Here is a 23,008-nt window from a genome sequence, read left to right as displayed (position 1 = left end):
TCAAGGAATCAATAAACATCTGTAAAGATTTTTCTCAACCTCTCCAGATGATAAAATGTCATCTATGTAATGCTTGTAGAGGACCAGATTTGCCCCAATATCTTGCCTGGAAAATATAAACAATTCTTCCCAGTAAGTCATAAATAAATTAGCATAGTTTGGTGCAAATCTGGTCCCCATGACACTACCTCTAGTTTGGAGATAAAACTGGTTATCAAACATAATTTTTTTTTAAATCATATTGATTCCTTCTATTAAATATATATATTTGGGAATCAATAACATCTCCAAACTTAGTTAAAACACGTCAAGTAGCTTCACAACCTACACTATGTATATTGGTATAGAGGCTACTGACATCACATGTAGCAATTAAAAACGTATCTTCCCATTTAAAATGATTTAAAATGTTTAAAAGGCTGAGTGTGTCTTTCAAGTATGTGGGACACTGTTTTACCGGACCTTGTAAAAAATAATCAATACACTGTGATAGGGGTGATAAAAGGGATCCAATCCCAGACACGATTGGTCTCCCTGGTGGGTTATCAAATTTTTATGTACTTTAGGTAAAACATAAATGACAGGTATCCTTGGAAATTTGACGTCTAAAAATTTGTATAACTTTTTATTTAAAATACCGTCATTCAGTCCCTTTGATGTGGGATTATTTAAAAAACCTTATTGTATTTGTATTCAATTATTGCACTAACTCCATTTTAACTTTATACTGTGACAATCCTCCATTTTGTCCCCCTAACCTGACTTCTTCAATCCTCCATTTTGTCCTCATAACCTAACTTGTTCATTTTAAAATCACCTTACATGACAGAATTTCCCAGCACATCTAATACAATAGAACAAAGACTGTATTTTCTATAAAGATATGATTAACACAGGAATTGCTGACTTTTCCTTAGATTTGCAACAAAGTATAATTTGAAGGCCATGCGAACACAGTAGTAATGAAATGTTCTATTCATAAGAGACCTTGCACCTGGCCACGAGGCCTGAGATCACCGACCGTGTAAAATGACGCTCAAGACCCCTTGTCCCCCACCCGTGTCCAGAACAATCCCACCTCTTGGTGGGTGGACACGGGATTAACCACTTAGTCTTTTGAGCCAATTAATAATATTGATAGGTGGACACTAATCCAGACACTTGACAATTAATCCAATTAATGATGTTTATTTACTGATATTCTAATAAGCAATGATGACGTAAAATGTCTCTTAAAAGGACCTGCGTGTCCGCTTTTTAATCACTTGCCAATAAATTTTCTCGAAGTTATTTTAACCTGAACCTTGTGTGTCAGACTTAATTACTTCAGCGTATATACGCAATTTATTTTATTGATTTGGACAGGAACAGATAGACATTTAAACATTTTGGTTTACTGCTAAAAAGTACCATAACAACTTGGCGCCCAACGTGGGGCATCGGGCTATGTCCGGCCGGTGAGCCGTCCTAAGGAAGACAAGGGTGGACGGAGGAATCCAGGGGGAAGGAAGGGAGATTGATCACCTCCAGATACACGGTAGAGACTTCTGCAGAGCCACCGGTACGTTCCGGCCCCTTTGATTGACCCGTCCACGTGTCTGTGACTGCTTCCCGGGAGGACATCAAAGACAGGTAATATCTTGCCCGGTGTCTCGTTACTCATTTGTTTACCTGCATTTTAGTCTATCTGTTGCCTGGGTGTGTTTGAATTGTGTTTGAATTGTTTGCCTGTTTCCCCATTTTGAGATAAAGGGGGGGTGGACCTGCAGGGGATTTGCCTGGGGTTCTGTCTTGCTTGTTTTCCCCTTTTTGGGATAAAGGGGGGTGGACCTGAGGGGATTTGCCTGGGTCTTCTGTTTTGTCTGTTTATCTGTTTGTATTTTGCCCCTTTTGGGATAAAGGGGGGTGGACCCGAGGGGATTTGCCTGGGTCTTCTGTTGCCTGTTTTACTCCTTTTAGGAACCACGGTGCCGTGGTTGTAGGGAAAAAGGGGGGTTGACCTGTGGATGCGTTCCTGGGGGTCTTCTTTGCCTGTTTACCTCTTTTAGGAGCCTCGTGGCTGTGGCTGTAAGGAAAAAGGGGATTGTTGGAACTGTGGATTTTGTGTAGACTCATAATTTCCTGTGATCCTTCTCGTGACACTCTGAGAGCTTAGCTAGCCTCATTGTGCACGTGGTAACCCACAGTTTCGAGTACTGGGGCTAGTGGAATTCCAATTTTGGTAACCACTGTCCCGAGTACCGAGGCTGGGGGGATTCCAGTTTTGGTAAACCTCAGCTTCGGCTGGGGGGATTCCAGTTTTCTCTTGGTAACCGCCGCCCTGAGCGCTGGGGGCTGGTGGAATTCCAGTTTTTCTGTTTATTTGTGGTAGTGAGACTTATAAGTGGGTTTTATAGGGGCACTACAGGGGTTGAGGGAGGTGACTTTGGGATAAGCACATGAGTAAAGGAAAGGAATTACTGTTGATTTCATTTGAACTGTGATGCATACACTGTATTTCAACTGTATTGTTGTCTTGTTTGTTTAATGAGGAGTCTCATGTACTCCTGTGTCTGTCTCTAAGGATTTTTCCTTGCCTTTCATCTTTTCTACACTTTCTATATTATTATACTATCCACTCCCATTCCTCTTAAAAGAGAAGTGATTGGTCACACACTTCTCACCTCGCTCCAATCCGTGTCTACCACCCCGGGTAGGCGGATTCAGTGACTAGTCTACGTTTTGGGAAGACGCACCTGAGAAAGTCCCACGATTCTCGGGTGGCAGTCGAGCATTGTAGACGTTCTTGTTCAATTTTCCTTCTCTCCCTCTATATCTAGGACGCTGGTATAGGGGTAAAGGGATTATGGGACAGGATTTAGATAAGCCCAGCAAGGGCTGGTTAGCATGTGATTTGGTAGAGAACAGAGAGGGTGAAGAGATGGTTAAAGGTGTTGAAAAGATTGCAAAAGTATGTAAAATTGCTGTACCGACATGTGGGAGATTGCAACCAGAAAGTTGGCGCAAGTTACTAGCAGAAATGAAAGGCAAGCTTACAGATAATGGTTTATTAAAGACTGCTGAAGCATGGTACAGAGTAGCGAAGGCTATTCAGTTAGAAGGTTGGGTTGAGGAAGAAGTAAATCACAAAGGTGTAAAATTGTTTGTGTATCATAAAAATTGTGTTGCTGGGGTTTACCCTCAGCCAGCGCCCCAAAATGGCGCCCAGGGGATGTCCGTCCCCAAGGTTCAGTCAGCCATAGGTGATAGCCAGCTGACTATGTTCCCCACTCCCGATCCTCCCGAATCCCATCCCATCACCTCCCCTGTCTGCCCGGTCCTGAATTCTGATGGATCTTTCTTTACCCCTTCCCTTTCTCTAACGGTCCCATCATCCTCAGCCATCCCCACGCTTCCTTCCATGCCTAATCCTAACATCTCATCTGCCGCCTCCTCCCTGCAATCCCTCTCTATGGTTAATCCCCTTCCATCAGCACCCATCCAGCTAACTACCCCTCCCTCCCATGCTACGACTCCTCTTTCTGCATCCATCCCTACTAATCCTGTCCTGTCTCCTCCGATAACCAGCTCCGCCCCAGTCCAATATCCTACCTCCTTAACCGTACCTACCCACCCTACTCTTTTGCCCTCCCCTGCCTGGCCCTACCCCTTCCCATATCCCATGGCCCTGCCCTACCCCGGTTACCCTCCCCTTCCCCAAGCCGCTCCCCAGGTTCCGGTCATGCCCAGTCCGGCCCAATCTGCCCCGGAAGTGCCCATATCAAATATGGCCGCCGCTTCTTCCCTTAATCCTGAAGCAACTCCTTTCCCCGCCTCCAATACGGCGGCTCCCAGTTCAGCCCTGATGCCAGTAATTCCCGGCGACTACCTGTCCCCAGGTTACGACTCGCTAGCCACCCCTGCATCTGGGGCTCATTCCCAGCCACCGACCCTTTCACCTCACGCGGGACCTGCACCGCGTAGAAGAGTCAATATCATAGAATTCGATGATGACGAGATGGACAGGGTGTCCCATGTCTCATCGGAACTTGCTGCGGGAGCCCCATCTCATCGTTCTATCGATGATCCCTTCGGCCACAAGGGTCGGGGAGAACAGGCCCCTCCTAAATATGTAGCTTTTAACCCCACTCAAGCTAGTGCTCTGATGAAATCACTCCCGGACCCAGAAAAGCAGCCTATGCCCTTCTACCGAGGGATAGTTCAAATTCAAAAGACTTATTCAGCCGCATGGCGTGATTTATTGAGCATTTGTGCTATTAAAGCAGGGGATGCGTATTGGCCAAGTATGGCCCGACACCTCAGTACAGATCAGCTCAACAGTGATGTTGATTACCCCTCTGGAGTAACTTTTTGCACCCAATTAAAAGAATGGGCTAAGGACAAACTTGCAGATCAGGCTGCTGGCCTTACTGATGTTATTCAAGATAAAGGAGAATCAGTGGAAAGGTTTCATGCAAGACTGTATCAAATGTTTACAGATTTGGGGTTTGATCTTACTGACAAGATTCATTCACAAATGCTGTCAGGTGCGTTTGTCCAAGGTGTTAAGGACTCTATACGCAAGGGAATCATTGCTGCACGCCCTGAATATAAGGTTGTTCCCCTGGACACCCTACTTTTAGTTGCTAGAGGTTTGGAATCCGCTCAGACCCCAAGAAGATCCACTTCAGCGCCTCTCATGGTATCCCGCTCCACCCCAGTCCCAAAAGGTACTAGACCGGAGGAGGGGGGACATTGTTTTAATTGTGGAGCCAAGGGGCACTTTAGAAGTGACTGCCCAGAACCTAAAAAGGAGCCAAGGGAGCCCAGAAAGCCCTCCAAACCTGCCCCAGCTCCCAAAGCCACCAAACAGGTTCCGATAATTGAGGAACCAGATGATTAGGAAATTGGCAAGCCTGTGTCTGCAACCCCTGTTATGGCAGTGTCTACAGGGGATAAGGGGGGGCCACTTGCCACAGTGACTTTGCCCATTGAAGGCCACCCTACCACATTTCTAGTTGACACAGGTGCAGCCCGTAGTGTTCTGCGAGAACAAGACCTGCCAGACCCATCCTTTCTGTCAAATATTGACGTCTCTTGTGTTGGAGTGGATGGCCAGCCAAGACATAGCCCTCTAACAACTCCATTACGAGTTGGCTCTAGCCTGCTTGCTCGCTTTGTGGTATCCTCCACATGCCCAATTAACCTATTAGGTGCTGATGTTCTTTCACGCCTGCAAGCATCCATCACCTTTACCCCGGATGGGCAGGTAGAAATGTCCACACCTCTATCTGAATCAGACACCTCAGCCTTGTGCTCCTTGCCTCTAATGCTGCATTTAGAAAAGCCCCGTGAGAAAGCAGCAGAATTAAGGTCCAATTTCCCAGAGGCATTAAAAACACAGGTGCCCGCCAAGTTATGGTCCTCAGGCCCAGAGGACATAGGTCACCTAAATGTTCCCCCTGTGGTGGTAAAGCTTATTCCAGGGGCTAAATTACCAAGAAAACCACAATATCCATTAAAACCAGCACAGGCTGCTGCCATTTCTACCCACATCAAGGCACTCTTGGAGAAGGGTGCCCTAGTGAAATGCAAATCTGAATGCAACACCCCATTATTCCCTGTGAAAAAGAAAACTCCAAAAGGTGAGCCAGAGAAGTACAGGATGGTTCAGGATCTCCGTGCTGTTAATGAAGCTACCGTCCTGGACACCCCTCTTGTACCAAATCCCCATACTCTGCTCTCTGGAGTCCCACCATCTGCAAAATTTTTCACAGTCATTGACCTAGCAAATGCCTTTTTCAGTGTTCCACTGGACCCATCCTGCCAATACCTGTTTGCTTTCACCCATGAGATGCAACAGTATACCTGGACTGTCATGCCCCAAGGGGCACAAAATTCACCAAGTCAGTTTGCAAAGGCCATGGCCACCATCCTTGACCCATGGCAAGCCGAGCACCCAGAAGTTGTTCTGCTTCAGTATGTGGATGATTTGCTGCTCTGTGGAGATGATATACCCACTACTGAAAAGTGCTCAATTAGCCTGCTTTGTTATTTGGCAGAACAAGGATGCAAAGCTTCACTCATCAAGCTACAGTTCTGCCAACCCTCAGTAATTTTCCTTGGACATTGCCTATCTCAAGGTACCAGACATCTTACCCGGGACCGGGTAAGAGCCGTACTGGATATTCCAACTCCAAGAACCTCAAAATCTCTCCATGCCTTCCTAGGCCTCATTTCCTACTGCAGAGCATGGATCCCAGAAGCCTCCCTGCTCATGCAACCCCTCTATGACGCACTTAAGTCTGACCCTTTCTGTTTAACTAATGAAGCTCTGGACAATTTCAATGCTCTCAAACGTGCCATTGCTTCTGCTCCTGCCTTGGGCCTACCTGATTACTCCAAACCTTTCAAATTATTTGTCTCTGAAAGACAAGGCCACGCAACAGGAGTTCTCACCCAAACTAATGACTTAAGAGGCCGCCAGAGGCCTATTGGATATTTCTCATGTCAACTGGACATTGTGGCCAGAGGGACTCCTTCCTGTTTTTGCTGCAAGAGAGCTCATAGAAAGAACCTCAGACCTGGTCCTTGGCCACCCCCTGGTTGTTTTGGCCCCTCATGACATTTCTGCCATCATCAACCAAGTCCAGCTCAAGCACGTGTCTCCAGCCAGACACCTACGCCTCCAGTGCCATCTTCTTCTACCTGACAACATTTCCATCCAAAGATGTCAAGTTCTTAACCCATCCACTCTTCTTCCACTCCCTGAGGGGGGTATCTATTATGGATTTATCACAGATGAAACCTACATTTACCTGCTTTGTGGATGTATCAAGAAAGTCATGCATCCACATTTGACATTTTATGAAGGTGAAAAGCCTCTCTGTGAAGGCCCAGATCACGCCTTCTGTACCATGTGGTACAAACCAGACATTACTCCCGAGCCTTGCTATGAAGATGAGCTCTACCATTGGACTGATGTTAAGCTCACTGCTCAAGATTTCTATTGTGACTCTGAAGGCAATAGCATGGTCTTGGTCCAACTACCTCAACAACTTAACTACCTCTACCGCCATTGGGATACTGCTATCCCACATATTCCTGTTACCAAATTGAAGACAAGGTCATGGAATGACCTTGGGCCCATGGCAAAGCTATGGGCCACCATGGATGAAGAACAGCTACAGGAAAATGGTATTGTCAAATACCCAACAACTGACCTTCTGGAAGCATGGCCACGCCACTTCCTAGAAAAGGAATTTCAAGATCTGGTCATAGTGAATGATTATGACCCCGAAACACCTCATGACTGTTTTGAACAGATGAAAATGGAGACAGTGCACCTACCAACTGTGCATGAGAATCCATTACAAAATCCAGATTTTACCCTGTTTGTGGACGGCTCAAGATATGCTGATGAAGAAGGAAGATATCATACAGGATATGCCGTAACCACAACAGACGAAGTTATCAAATCATCATCTTTACCGCCAGCAATGTCTGCGCAAGAAGCCGAATTACAGGCTCTGACTTCAGCATGCAAAATTTCCGAAGGAAAACGTGCCAACATCTATACAGATTCAAGATATGCTCTGGGTGTGGCACATGACTTCGGCCTAATTTGGAAGACAAGAGGATTTCTTACCACCGCCGGTACACCAGTCAAACATAGTACTGCAATTAAGGAGCTAATGGATGCCCTCCTACTCCCTGAAGAAGTGGCCGTTTTGAAGGTAAAGGCCCATGGGAAATTGGATACAGATGAAGCAAAGGGCAACCATTTGGCTGATCAGGCTGCTAAGCTAGCAGCCAGGGATCTGCAGGAAGTGGATGAAGAAGTGTCCGGACAAGAAGAAGAAGAAGAAGTCCCTATTTTTGCTCTGCAAACTCTTCCTACTGATTTGCGAATTTTGCGAGAACAGCAAGCTGCAGTCACTCCTGAAGAAACCCAAAAATGGAAAAATAAAGGAGCTGTCCAAAAGGACGGAGTATATTACAACAACTTCAAATTTTGCCTTCCAAAAAATTTATATCCAGCAGTTGTCCAATGGGCACATGGGCCTGCACACCTGTCAAAAGAATTGATGGCCGCCCTCATACAGAAGTATTATGAAGCACCCGGAATCACAACATTGATCAACAGCTTCTGTAAGGCCTGTGTTATTTGTGCAAAATGCAATCCAGGAAGACCAATCAAGGTGCCTGCAAAACACCTGGCAAAGCCCATGTACCCCTTCCAGCGAATTCAAATTGACCACATCCAAATGCCCAAGAGTGGGCCCCATGAATATGCACTAGTCATAGTGGACATGTTCTCAGGGTGGCCAGAGGCCTACCCAGTGGCCAATATCACTGCAAAGACAACCGCAAGACGCCTACTTACAGAGATAGTATGTAGATTTGGACTCCCAGAAGTCATTGAAAGTGATCAAGGCCCAGCCTTCACAGCAACAGTGACTAAAGAAATTTGGACTGCTCTAGGGGTGACCCTAGCCTTCCACACCCCTTACCACCCACAAAGTAGTGGTAAAGTAGAGCGCATGAATGGCACTCTAAAAGCCAGAATGTTAAAAATGTCGCAAGAAACAAAGATGCCCTGGCCAGAAAGCCTGTCAATAGCTTTATTCAGTGTTAGGCACACACCTAGAGGGAAGCATTCACTGTCCCCATATGAGATTCTATTTGGGACAGCACCCAGACTAGGTTGTTATTATCCGCAGCAGTTACAGCTCCAATCAGATGTTTTAGTAGATTATGTAACTGAACTTGCAAGTGCCTTAAACAAAATACATGCCCAAGTTTTCTCTTCAATTCCAGATCCCGAATTGGATACAGGTGCCCATAACCTGCTCCCCGGAGATTGGGTTCTGGTCAAGAAGTTTGTGCGGAAAAATACCCTGGAACCAAGATTTGACGGTCCATTCCAAGTTCTCCTGATTACCGCAACTTCCGTCAAACTGGCCGGTAGGCCAAATTGGATCCACGCTTCCCACTGCAAGAAATCTCCTGCCCCAGAGGAAGCAGATACCGCACAAGCATGTACCTCTGGCACATCTTCTCCTTAATCAGCCTCATAAAGGCCCAACAAGTAGCCATCACCAAAGATATTAGTGGGTATACCTTCTGGTACAATTCATCATGCACCCATGTGGCTACTTACACCTTTGACTATTGTGATATTGTAGAATGCCCGTTCCCCACATCACAAATCCAGAGTATTTACAGAGATATCCCACATTCAAAAGACCCATATGTTTGTGTAGTTGACAAACAATGGGGGCACAATTGTAATCATTGGGGGGCAGCGGGATGGGATGCCGGGCCTGCCTGGGGTTACAAACCAAAAAGTGCCTTATCTAAAGTAGATGAACAAGGTAGATCCCTTCTCCAGAGAATGACTTTGAGAAAGCCTGGGGGAGGTACACCAATGAAATTAATCCTTAACATTGAGCATCCAAGCCCAACGGATGCCGACCAGTATGTGATGGGAATGTATTGGAAAAAGGGTTCCTACCGTAAATTAGGGCATTTCTTCCTAAAAGATATGTGCAACTCTTCCGAGTGGCAAGGGGCCACCCATATGGTCCCTAACCCATTAAAACCTCATATCCAGACCTTTCAAGACATGATGGCCATTGCTAACCCCACCTTTGAAGATACCATGGCCGCTGAAACAGGTTTTAATGATGTAAATTTATGGTTAGAATGGATGAAATATAATGCTAATAAGCATAATAAGACTGCATGTTATGTGTGTGGTGGTGCCCGGCCTCACCTGGGTACCGTACCTCTAATCCTGCCAGTAGATATAGAGGAATGTGTTTTAAGCCTTTTTGCCTATCACTATGATTTTAACAGGTCCATATGTAGTGCATGGACAAAGGAGTATCCTCTCCTAACCAAGGATGTCAAACCCCCAGATGGTATTACCGTGTATAAAGGTAATTACACTTGTTATGCTAATTATGATGGAATTGGTAAATTCTTGGGTAACTTCTCTAAGGGGTATTGTGCTACCTACAGGAGTGTCTCTATGAACTTGTTGCAGTTTCACACCAGGTCATTAGGGGATATCTACTGGTTGTGTGGGGATTTACAGTTAAGATCCAGAATGGACAAGGAGTGGTGGGGGGAGTGTACTTTGGCTAAAGCTATTATGCCTATACATATCATCTCTGACACACACCTCAACACCCATGAGTCCAGACACACTAAGGTTAAGCGTGATGCCCCAGTAAAAGGAAGTTTTGATCCTCATGTCTATATTGATGCCATTGGGGTGCCTAGGGGGGTGCCCATTGAATTTAAAGCAAGAGATGAAGTTGCTGCAGGATTTGAATCACTTTTTGCCATAGTTACCACAAACAAGAATTTAAATTGGATAAATTACATTTATTATAATCAACAGCGTTTTGTTAATTATACCAGAGACGCCCTCCAGGGATTGGCCGAACAATTGCAGGCCACATCCCAAATGGCTTTCCAGAATAGAATGGCCCTAGATATGATCTTAGCCGAAAAAGGAGGAGTTTGTAAAATTTTGCCCGACACCTTGACATGTTGTACCTATATCCCAGAAAACACAGGCCCTAATGGTAAAGTTACATTAGCCATAGAGAAATTAAATGACCTGTCTATAGAGTTGAAAAGGAATTCTGGGATACAAGATCCCTGGGAAAGATGGTTTGGCTGGATGACGGGATGGCAAAAGGCTTTAATGCATATTGGTATGGCTATACTAATTTTTCTTTTTCTCTTTGCTCTTCTCTTTTGTTGTATTCTCCCATGTCTGAGAAAATCCCTCCTGAAGACTGTTGACCAAGCGGCACCCACTTTCGCCCATCTTGAAGTTGATGACCAAGATTTCCAAGACATCAACTCACCCTGTCTGCCGCTGCAAACAATCCCTTTTGTTGATAAAGTGCAGGAATTCTAGGAAGGGACTAGCTCAGGGACAGCATCTGTCAGTGAATGGTAAAGGCCCCATGTGGAGAAGTGGTGGGTTAGCTGCCATGGGATACCCTTGGGTGTGAAGTGTTCGAGAGCCATACTGACGGATGAGTTAGCCTATTAGGGTCAGATCTAGGGACAGCCTTGCACTTTGCATTAACACCTAGCTAGCGGCCACGGGGTTTCTGTGCCTTTGGGTTAACACGTCTTCCTGGTACTAACTTAATAAAGTTTTATCTCTTAGAATCTAACATTTCATAGGGGGGACTGATGTGGGATTATTTAAAAAACCTTATTGTATTTGTATTCAATTATTGCACTAACTCCATTTTAACTTTATACTGTGACAATCCTCCATTTTGTCCCCCTAACCTGACTTCTTCAATCCTCCATTTTGTCCTCATAACCTAACTTGTTCATTTTAAAATCACCTTACATGACAGAATTTCCCAGCACATCTAATACAATAGAACAAAGACTGTATTTTCTATAAAGATATGATTAACACAGGAATTGCTGACTTTTCCTTAGATTTGCAACAAAGTATAATTTGAAGGCCATGCGAACACAGTAGTAATGAAATGTTCTATTCATAAGAGACCTTGCACCTGGCCACGAGGCCTGAGATCACCGACCGTGTAAAATGACGCTCAAGACCCCTTGTCCCCCACCCGTGTCCAGAACAATCCCACCTCTTGGTGGGTGGACACGGGATTAACCACTTAGTCTTTTGAGCCAATTAATAATATTGATAGGTGGACACTAATCCAGACACTTGACAATTAATCCAATTAATGATGTTTATTTACTGATATTCTAATAAGCAATGATGACGTAAAATGTCTCTTAAAAGGACCTGCGTGTCCGCTTTTTAATCACTTGCCAATAAATTTTCTCGAAGTTATTTTAACCTGAACCTTGTGTGTCAGACTTAATTACTTCAGCGTATATACGCAATTTATTTTATTGATTTGGACAGGAACAGATAGACATTTAAACATTTTGGTTTACTGCTAAAAAGTACCATAACACCTTCTCTAAAAAGGTTTTATATTTATCTTTTATTTTTTCTAAAGGGTTATTTGGAAGTTCCATATACATACTTTGATTTTTAAGCTGGCTATATATCTCTTCTAAATATTTTTCTTTCTGCCAGACCTCATTTGGCCAAATACACGATTGTATTGCACTATAATATTGCGAACAATGGCGTTCGTCGATTGGGAAATATACTGTTCACTTATAATGCATGCATTCGGCCCTATCAGGACATTCCTACCATTCGCTATGACAGCTCAGTATTACATGGTCTTTGTGGGAACATTTGCTTCTTTACAATCCATCTCTAGATAACTTATTTAGAGTTTGTGGCCACACATTACATTACAACATAATACTTTTAGAATAATTCTCTTTCAGTATACAGCCTTACCTCATAAAAAAAATTGAATTCACTACTTCAAACTAATACTCAATACTATTCAGTCTATAGAAACATGAAAAGTGACAGAAGATATTTGGCCATTTGGCCCATCTAGTATGCCCAGGGATCTTTATGCAGGGAACACGTTGGTTACCTTATACTGATGCAATATGTGGATTATGTAAAATACTTTGTCAATAAGTCTCAAAATATTATGTGTATGTTTCTGAGTTTACTATATGTCTAACAATATGTATTTAGAAGATTTAGTCCCTTTCAGTCTACATTATTAGAATCGTCTAATCTTCGTGGGTTCCTGCATTATCACGGTATTTACTTGGTTCTGACATATTAGTGTATGCAGCTATATATCTAAAAGGGTTTAATCATAGTACAGAAGTATGTTATCCTTTAATCAACATATAAAGATCAATTTACCACTTTTAAGGTCCACATATACATATCCACGCATCTACATTGCTGACCATATCCTTACAGTTATGCTAAATAAACCAATACTCATTCTCAGTAAACATATCTATTTAAGAAGTTAATATTTTAAACCACCATATAACTATTCTACAGCAATAAGATTCTTCTAATTGTATAGCATTTTACAACTGCTATCAATACATATTCAATTTATTTTACCAAGCAATTCAATAAGCTTCAAGTCAGCCAACCTAAACCAAACTACCACACGTTACATTTCTCGCCTCATGTTACTAACAACCTACAATAATTTTACATATACAATTGTGCTCAAAAGTTTGCATACCCTTGGAGAATTGGTAATGTATATACCATTTTTAAAAGAAAACATGAGTAAGCAGGAAAACCATATTTATTTTATTCGTTATGGTATTCGTATTCAATTGTAGGTTATAACAGAATGACAGAATCCTAAAACAAAACATGGCCAAAAGAATAGAATGAAATGACCCCTGATCAAATGTCTACATACCCACCTCCAGGTCATGCAAAGTCTTTGGTCGTCTTGCATGTGCCGCACGTTTGAGATCTCCCCAGAGTGGCTTAATGATATCAAGGTCAGGAGACTGTGATGGCAACTCTAGAACCTTCACCTTTTTCTGTTTTAACCACTGTAACTTGGCCTTGTGCTTAGGGTCATTGTCATGCTGTTAAGTCCAAGAGCGCAGCATGTGCAGAAGAATGCATATTGTCTGCCAGTATTTTCTGATAACATACTGCATTCATCTTGCCATTAATTTTCACAAGATTTCCTGTGCCTTTAGAGCTCAGACATCCCTAAAACATCAGTGACCCATGACCATGCTTTACAGTGGGGATGGTATTCTTTTCACTATAGGCCTTGTTGAACCTTCTCCGAACATAGAACTTATGGTTGTGACTATGAAGCTCTATTTTGGTCTTGTCACTCCAAATTACAGTGTGCCAGAAGCTGTGAGGCATTTCAAGGTGTTGTTGGGCATATTGTAACTGGGCTTTTTTGTGGCATTGGCCCTGTATATACTTCTTTCTGGTAACTCGACCATGCAGTTCATTTTTGTTCAAGTATCAAAGCATTGTGCTCCTTGAAACAACCACACGTTTTTTTTTTTTTCATGTATATCTCCTGAGGTTACCTGTGGGTTTTTCTCTGTATCCCGAACAATCCTTCTGGCAGTTGTTTGCTTGGTATCAAGAGATCCCCGAATTTCCCACTTCTTAATAAGCGATTGAACAGTACTGACTGTAATTTTCAAGGCTTTGGATATGCTTTTATATATTTTTCCATCTTTATAAAGTTCCATTACCTTGTTATGTAGGTATTTTGACAGTTCTTTCCTGCTCCCCATGGTTCCATATTTTGCCTGCTCAGTGCATCCATGTTAGAGCTAACACACTCATTGACTATTTATACACAGACACTAACTGCAATTTAAAATGCCACAGGTGTGGGGAATTCATCTTTACTTGCCATTTTATCCTGTGTGTCACCTTGTGTGTCTGTAACAAAACCGAAACATTCAAGGGTATGCAAACTTTTGATCAGGGCCATTTGGGAGATTTCTATTATCAATATGATTTAAAAAGGAGCCAAATAACTATATGATAATGAATAACTTTATATTATCACTATCCTTCAATAACAAAAAAAAATATGTTTGCATGATCAGTTATATTTTCAAAATAAATGCCACAATTTCTGCCAAGATATGCAAACCTTTCAGCACAACTGTACAAACTACTAAACATTACCTATTAGTTTGTATGTTGTATCTTAAACTCATGCCATGTAGCTACTTCAACTTACTAAACATCACAATTCATCTCTCTACAATTACATCAGGCCATCATTTGACTTTTTCAAATACCATATGTAACAAAATCCAGTGTTTCCTTGTCCCAGTTATTTCCCCTGCATTCGGTAGACTTCAAAGAAAACCACAAAATTAAGTGCTCTCTCTGTGCAGCCGCCATTCATATAACCGAACAACACATGCGCTGGAAGGCGGTGGCCATCTTGTCTTCCGAAAGTAGGCAGCAGCACTTGGTCATCGAGTGTCTGGAACTCTAAGTTGGACACTTGATGCCGTGAACACCGGTAATTTGGTACGAATGTCTGCTCCACAAGCCAGGGTAATTTCATCTTTTTTTTTTTTAATATATAAATCTTTATTTTCATTTTTTAAGAAAAAAATTCATTCACGTACAGATACAGCTTTCAGCTATAAATTTTTAAACACATTGCAAAAAGTTAGTTTACAGTAATATAATAATTATAAATAACAGTAGGACCGTGCTTCTAATAAACATCTACCAGTGTTCTGCTGTATCTACATTCATACAAACCATAAATTACAACTTATCCATACATCCCATTTTCTCTACTGCCTGCGGGGAGCCATCTAAATGGGGGGGGGGGGGGGGGGGGTTGAGTTTTATGATTTATAAATCTAACCCAAGGGACCCAGACTATTTAAGAATAAAATCCTTCACTATGGGAAAAGATTTTTCGGAAACTTCTATAATTGACCAGTTTGTAGAATTTCATCACAAAAAAAAATTACTTCCAGATATAATCAATTCGAAGAGGTCAAAGGCAAATAGACAAAGTGCCAGCAATGAATAAATGGGAGCAAGAACTTCATTTTTCATCCTCGGTTGAGGACTGGTTGTTGGGTTTCCAAGCAGTAAAAAGATATATACATGGGGTGAATATACAGGAAGTGTACTTCAAACTAGTATACCGTTGGTACTTGGTGCCTACTCGCCTTCATAGATTTCAACCCACACTCCTACCAGATTGTTGGAGATGCGGCAGGGAGTTAGGTTCATTCTCCCACATCTGGTGGGACTGTGAGGAGTTGAAACCTATGAAATCAATCCTAGCGGAATTGGCAGACTTTATGTTTGAGGCTCGGACTGTGATCACGCCTCAAATGTTTTTGTTTCATTTAGATTTACCCAAAGGCAACATAAAACTAAAAATTCTTATGATTCATATCTGTATGGCAATAAAAATAGTTATGGCCAGAAATTGGAGAAATATGGGCGCGTTAAACTGGCAGGATATATGTACACAGATTGAATATCAACGCAGCATGGAAGCTGGGATAGCCCTAAACAAGATATCTAGAGAAAAATATAATGAAGTCTGTAATTTCATCTTTGGATCAATTAGAGAAGAAAAATCTCTACAAATTCCTCACATGTGTAACATAATCTGGAGTGTAGAATTGGAGTGCTTTGATCTGGAGACTGGTGTGCTTAACAATTTACTTAATAATATATAATTATGCAATTACACAATATAACTAAAGCGCAAACACATAGCAGAAGCGCTGAAAAAGTCCTTGGTCATGAACACACTCAGTTTCTATGGGGTGAAAGCTATTTTTATTGAAAAATAACTTACCTGCAATCGATGTAAATAGATAAAATAAAAAGAAAAATCTAATGTTTATGAATTAGGATATTTTATAATATACAGGAGGATGAGCCTAAGATTAAGGGAAGTGTGAAAATAGGTAATGCTTTTGACTAGCGCGAAGTATGTTTAAAGGGACAACATTCATTTGATTGAAGTAGTTATGGTGCCTGTAGTCTGTGCATGGCAGGTCCCACATCACTGCTAACAGTGAATGAGCCATTCAGCAGAGATGCTAAGTCCCATCAGACTGCATTCTAATCCCCAATGATGAATTGAGAACCTGGCTGCAAGCTGCCAAGAGATGTGGAACCTGACACTCACAGACTCCAGGTGCCATAGCCACTTTAATCAAGGAAGTTGTTACGATTGCCTCCAGTCTAGCAGGAGGTTTGATCGCTTGGATGTCCTGGTTCCCGGCTTGAAGAGTAGAATGGAGCGATACTCGGTAGAGACCTGTAAGTGTAGAATCTCCCCCTAGCTATGATGCAGCTAGGATACCTTTTCCCCACACAAAACGAGTCGAGGCTGCGAATTGAGGGTCAAAACAAGAACTGAGGACTGGGATGCCCAGCCTGCTTTTTATTGTAAATACACACAAAGAGGACACTCCCAAGGGGAGGCATAAAATACCCAATCACATATTGGGTTCAACCCACATGTCCCCTCCCCTCAGATAACCAAGTAACTCAATTATATTACACATACTTTTGTCCATATTCTGGATGTACCCTAAAACCAGGGGGTACACCCATACATCCTGCATCGCTAGATAGATCTTGTTCTGGAGGCCAACATATCCAAAAACTGGCCCGTTCGGATGAGCGGTTCGGAAGTTAGGGGCTTCTAAAGTTTAGACCGACCGCACAGACTTTTCAGCCGAAAATGGTTCCATATGTTTAGGCCTTGCGGTCGGTCTTCGTTCGGACGGTAAAACTCCCCAACCCTTTGTCTTCCGTAGTCATCCCTGGGGTCGCTGTATTCCCCATGTGCAGGGCAAGTGCTTTACGGAACGGTGAATAGTTCGGTACGTCCAACACTGAGTTATGTGATCCTGGAGGTCTCAGCGGTGTTCGCCTGTGTGGGTCTCCGTTTTTGGTTCCAGATGATTATGGGCGACCACCGCTGATTGTAGGTAAGATGGCCGCGAACACGTGCAAAGTCCCGAAATGGCGGCCACCTCTAGGCTTACATAGCGGGTTCGTGCTGGACCATATGAGGACTGTAAATCAGTCAGAACAGTGTCCAAAGTACCAAAAATATGCGACAGAATAAAGCTTTCATAACAGGGGACAACAGTGATGTAACAGAAGTGGTTTATGATTACTGCAGTGTTTTTCTTTAATCAAATTAATGTTTAATATTTTCAACAATTTTGAACACTTAGTCCACTTGCATGGCTGTCAATTTAGTCTTGATGTCTGTTATTCTCCAAGTACTGTAACATCAACTCTGAGTCAACAAGCTAAGAAAACAGTCATAGGTAACTTTTTCAGAGCTCCCTTAATTTCCTTGTTCCTCCAGCTGTATATTATGGGATTCATCAATGGAGTCACTAACATAATCAATAACGATCTGAACTTATTTTTAGATTCTTCTTCTGATGGAACCATATAAATTATTATTAAGGTCACGTAATATGTAAACACAGAGGACAAGTGGGAACTACAAGTGGAAAAGAACTTTTTCCTTCCAGTTACAGAGGGAATTTTTATAAAGGAAAAGAAAATTAATATATAAGTAATTATTATAAAAGCAAATGGGATGCACATCAAAGCAATGGAGACACATACATCTAATACTGTGTAGATGGATAGGTCAGAAATAGTCAGTTTTGCAAGAGGAGCAAAATCACAGAAGAAATGGTCAATATAATTGCGTCCACAGAATTTAAATTGGTAAATCAAAAACAATTCACTTGAAAGTAAAGTAAGAGGCAATGACCAGCATACGGCAACGAATAGCAGGCAAAGTCTAGGAGTCATTATTAATATGTAGTTCAAAGGCTTGCGGATAGCCATGTATCGATCAAATGACATTACAGCAAGAAGAAAGCATTGTACACTTGCAGAAACACAAATAAAATGGAGCTGAACTGTACATGCAGTAACTGACATTGTCTTCTCTCCCATCAGTATAACATGGATCATAAATGGGACGATGCTGGTGGTGAATATCACATCAGCTAAGGCCAAATGCTTTAGGAAGTAAAACATTGGAACATTGAGATGTGTGCTGGTGGACACCACTAGTACAATGAGCAGGTTTCCAGTCATTATCACCATGTACGTTAGCAGGATCAGAGTGAAGAGTAATATTTTAAAGTTATGAAGTTCTCTGAACCCCAAAAGTACAACTTCTACTGCTTCCGTCTGGTTATCTTCACACATTGTGTAAACACATCATAAGGGCACTGAATAATTCTTTTCCTGAAAGCAAAAACTGTGTTATTTAGCAATTAGCCCATTTCAAAGTATTTAAAGCTTTTCAGATTAATTTAAAAACATGGTTAAAATCTAATGCAAACAGTTACTCAATTGATCCCAAAACAACATTGGATCACTTCACAGAACAAAAAATAGTTTACTGACCACATTATACCATGCTTTTGCTTAAGAAACAGTGAAATGTAGGTAATTAGCAAGCAACATTTGAATATACATTTCCAAAAAGTTTTTTTTTTCTTTAAATTGTGCTACATTGACAAGTCATACCAGTCAACAAAATAAACCAAACATAGTGTGATATAGTTGGATGCAATTTGTCTGCGCTTCTTTAGAATGCACTCACAGTGTGTTGAAGAGAATGCGCCTTGGGGTGTCTTCCCTTGTATAGGCTGGGAGTCTATCACCTTCTTTAGGTTTCTCCAGGTGCAGATCTGTTCCACAATAAAATTCAGAGAGTCAGGAAATTCAGGTCCATGAAAATTGTATTTGATACAAAAATATTGATAAAAGCAATATGAAATAACCGTCCAACGCATTTCTACCACTTTAAGTGGGGTTCCTCAGGGACAAGATTAATAATGTAAATATACAAAGTGTAAAAAATGCATCAATACACCCTTAGGTGTCAAGCTGCCTATCTCCCCTAAACCCCAAGTCCTTTAAATAGGTCTATTCCCTTAAAGTCATTGGTGATTCAATGGGCGCTAAATACAACCCCTACAATCACTGCATACAGATAATCGTATTAAAAATGAAAAATGATTAGCCATAGATAGAAATTGAAATAAACATTCTGGCATTTAATCACCCTATGATTTGCATCAAGATATACATTGATAAACACAGAAGTATACTCACCAATCCCAGCTTAGATTATTATCACCTCAAAAGAAAGTATGTACACTCTACAACCTCTAGGTTTTGGACTGAATTCCAACTGGATTTACAAATCTCACTTTTACTGAAGGCAAACCTTTTCAAGTTGATTGAATCAGCACATAGGTTTAGGTACTATTCAGCGTTTGCATGAAATGAAGCTGTTCACACATGTGAATCATGTACATCAGCCAGATTCACTGTAAACAATCTGAGAGAAGAAACACCTGCAAAAATTAAAAATTAAAAATCACCTGCTTGCTGAAGATTAATCACAAGCACAAGCAGCCTGTGGGCAAATGGTTAAAATAATAATAAATAAATAAAATCATTTTAAATTGTATAAATAATATAAATACGATAGTAATATTATTAACAACCAATAATAACAACAATTTTAATGAAATTATCAACACAAAATTGTTAATACATTGTTTAATATGGTTAACATGCTCTTCTTCTTCTTCTGGATATATGTGGTCTGCAACAATCTCTAGGTAATTGGTATGTGTCCAAATAACATCCACATGAATGCCAGGACGTTAACCAGCAGAATAGAGCATAACACTGCCTCCACCGGTCTGCCTTCTTCCTATAATGCATCCTGCTGCCATCTCTTCCCCAGGTACACGATGCACATGCACTGGCCATTCACTTGATCTAAGAAAATGTGATTCATCAGATCAGGCAACCTTCTTCCTTTGCTCCATGGTCCCATCCTGACACAAATGTCTCAACTGAGGGCACTTGCGGCAATGGACAAAGGATCATCATGTGCTCTCTAACAGGTCTGTGACTACCCAACCTCATATGCATTAAACTGGGATGCTCTGTGTGTTCTGACATATTTTTCTCATGGCCAGCATTAAGGTTTTCAGCAATTTGAGCTACATAGCTTTCCTATGTGATCGAACCAGAAGGACTAGCCTTAGCACCTACGTGCATTAATCAGCCTTGGGTACCCATGACCCTGATGCTAATTCATTTTCCTTGCACCGCTTTTGGTAGGTACTAAACACTGCATACCAGGAACACCTCACAAGACTTGCCAATTTGAAGATGCTCGGACCCTTTCATTAACCATCATTATTCGGCCCTTGTCAAAGTCACTCAGATCTTTTTGCTTGCCCATATTCCTACTTCCAATAGATAAAATTAAAGAATTGACTGTTCACTTGCTACCTAATGCATCCCACAGCTTGACAAGTGTCATTGTAACAATATAATCATTGTTAACAAGTTCCCGGGTGGTGCCTGGTCCGTGCGGTTGTTCGGTATTCGAACGGGACAATGTTAGAATAGGAGGGGAATGCAATCTACCAAACAGAATAGGAAAAAGGCATGAACAAGGTCTTTTATGAGCCTTTTTGCATGGCCCATAGTCCTGAGGCAGGAGGCTGGCAAACAGGCCCCACCAAGAATCAGTGGCGAGGTTACTTTCGCCACATAAGCATTTATGCTTATACCATTATCAAAGAGATACAACTACAAATATGTCAGTAGAAAGTGATACTCTTGTGTCTTTTCATATGTGAATTGTTAGACATTCAAAGTAAACCTCAGATTTTAGGCTGTAGCAGCAAACCTAAAAACAGAGCAGACTTGGAGAATATTTCCAGTTTAACTGATTTGGACTAAAAATTGAAATTCACATTTAATGCACTTAGGATTTTCCCCTAATTCACTCTCCATGAATACTCAAGACAGTCATAACAGACGCTCATTATTTGATATTTATTTATGTTTTAAAATTATGTTTTTAATTTGTTCATGAGAATCACAAATATATTGTTTTACTTTACAAAAAAAATAGCTTACTCCAAATTTGTGACATTCAATTCTGACACTGGAATTCCAACTCCCATGCGAGCTCCGTGTCAGATCATCTCTTTACAGCAGAGATAATTCTTACTGGGAATCAGGAGGCCATGGGAACTGGGTTATACTCCAATGTATATTCACTGCAGTCTAATGACGTCTGTTTGAATAATGTGATACTACATGCAGCCCAATGGCAATGTGATTTAATGCATGTCATGACAGTCCTGAAGCCTGAGGTTCATTTTTATTATCCCTTTTATTACTTTTTATCTTTATTATTCCTCTCATTTTGTGATAATCCCTGCAGTCTGAGGGTGATTGGAACACATGTATAGCATGACACTCTCTGCGGTTTTAGGAGGATACAATCATGATATACTTAGTTACGTGGATTTTGAAATAATTGATAAAATATTAGGGAGGTTTACCAGCCAGAAGAAACATTCTAACAGAAAGAATATGTGTGGGCAGAGGGTGCTTACAAGAACTGCAGAGAAGGGAACAGCTTCCAATAGGGTCTCAATCAGAGTCATTTACTAAAGAGAATCCATCGTGTATTCAAAGGGAATTTCAAATTTCAGGTCAGAGTAGCCCAACTCAAAGCACAGCTCACTTATGGAATTTTTCCAGTTCATCTATTTTGACCTTAAATTTGAAATTGACATAAAATTCACTTTGAATTCTTACTTTAGTAAATAACTCCGTGTGTCCAGAAAGTCCTGGTTTTGCATCAAGTTGGAACATGTCCAGATATCTCAATAAAGAGGTCAAATAGTGATTGGGACGGACTGACACAGACATGCAGATATGTGGTTAATATCCCAAGATGTAACCAGAGTATTATGATTTAGGAGTGCCGTCGCTGCAGTGCCAAAAAATACAGAATATTTAATCAATAGAAGCATATGTGCAGAAACTGCTATGGATCCACCAGCAGAAGTATCAGGAAAGCTAAACAAGGGACAACACAATGTGCAACTTAGTAAACAGAGCCCACCAGTGAAACCAAGATTTTTTAGAGCATTTAAATATACATACTTTTTGGAACTCCTCTCCCTTTTTCAATGCATAATTGGGAATTTATGCCTTTTAAAAAGGACAGAAGTCCTGATACGTCTATTCTTTGATATATGTTGGTTTCATAGGAGGCCCTGTCTACCAAGCTGCACATTGTGTTGTCCCTTGTTTTGCCACAAATATGTAATTAACATCACATGCATTCCAGTATTATGTTTGATATTATCCATGTTTCACGGTTTAATAAGTATTCATTATTTGCTCCCTTTTCCTACACTGTAGAAGACATACAACTGAATACAATATATAAACACATACCTTTACGTTCTATTTACAATATTTGTTTTTGTTTGTAAGGAAGATCAAAGTAAGAGACAATCACTAATGACAGTAGATGGAGTTTGATAAAATCTTCACAGCACTGAGGCTGTCTGTAAGCAAAATGTTAAGATGCATTTCCATTTTTATAGTGTTATACAAACAACCGAGAGAGAGCCTGAACTGTGTAGAGGACAAAGTGATTACCCAAGGGAGTATTAACAAGACATATAACAAACATGTATTAATGTATTACTTTAACCCCTTAAGGACCAAGCT

General features: G+C 41.3%; 1 protein-coding gene across 1 annotated transcript; it reads right to left on the bottom strand.

Annotated features, from left to right (window-relative positions):
* Positions 1-17,707: 17,707 nt before the first annotated feature.
* On the bottom strand, positions 17,708-22,779 carry LOC134601971 (olfactory receptor 1M1-like). Its single transcript, XM_063446477.1, has 2 exons — positions 22,730-22,779; positions 17,708-18,679 (listed from the first exon to the last, which is right to left on the bottom strand). Exon 2 carries the CDS (start codon positions 18,638-18,640, stop codon positions 17,708-17,710), a length of 933 nt encoding a protein of 310 aa, XP_063302547.1. The 5' UTR covers positions 18,641-18,679; positions 22,730-22,779.
* Between the last annotated feature and the right edge of the window lie 229 nt (positions 22,780-23,008).

Source organism: Pelobates fuscus, chromosome 3 (assembly GCF_036172605.1).
Source record: "Pelobates fuscus isolate aPelFus1 chromosome 3, aPelFus1.pri, whole genome shotgun sequence".
Taxonomy (NCBI): domain Eukaryota; kingdom Metazoa; phylum Chordata; class Amphibia; order Anura; family Pelobatidae; genus Pelobates; species Pelobates fuscus.
Note: the sequence above shows the minus strand (reverse complement) of the source record. Positions and strands in the feature narration are given on the sequence as shown.

What these genes read in the sequence shown, in the direction of transcription:
- LOC134601971 (XM_063446477.1), bottom strand. Translation starts at nt 18,640, where the DNA reads ATGTGTGAAGATAACCAGACGGAAGCAGTAGAAGTTGTACTTTTGGGG.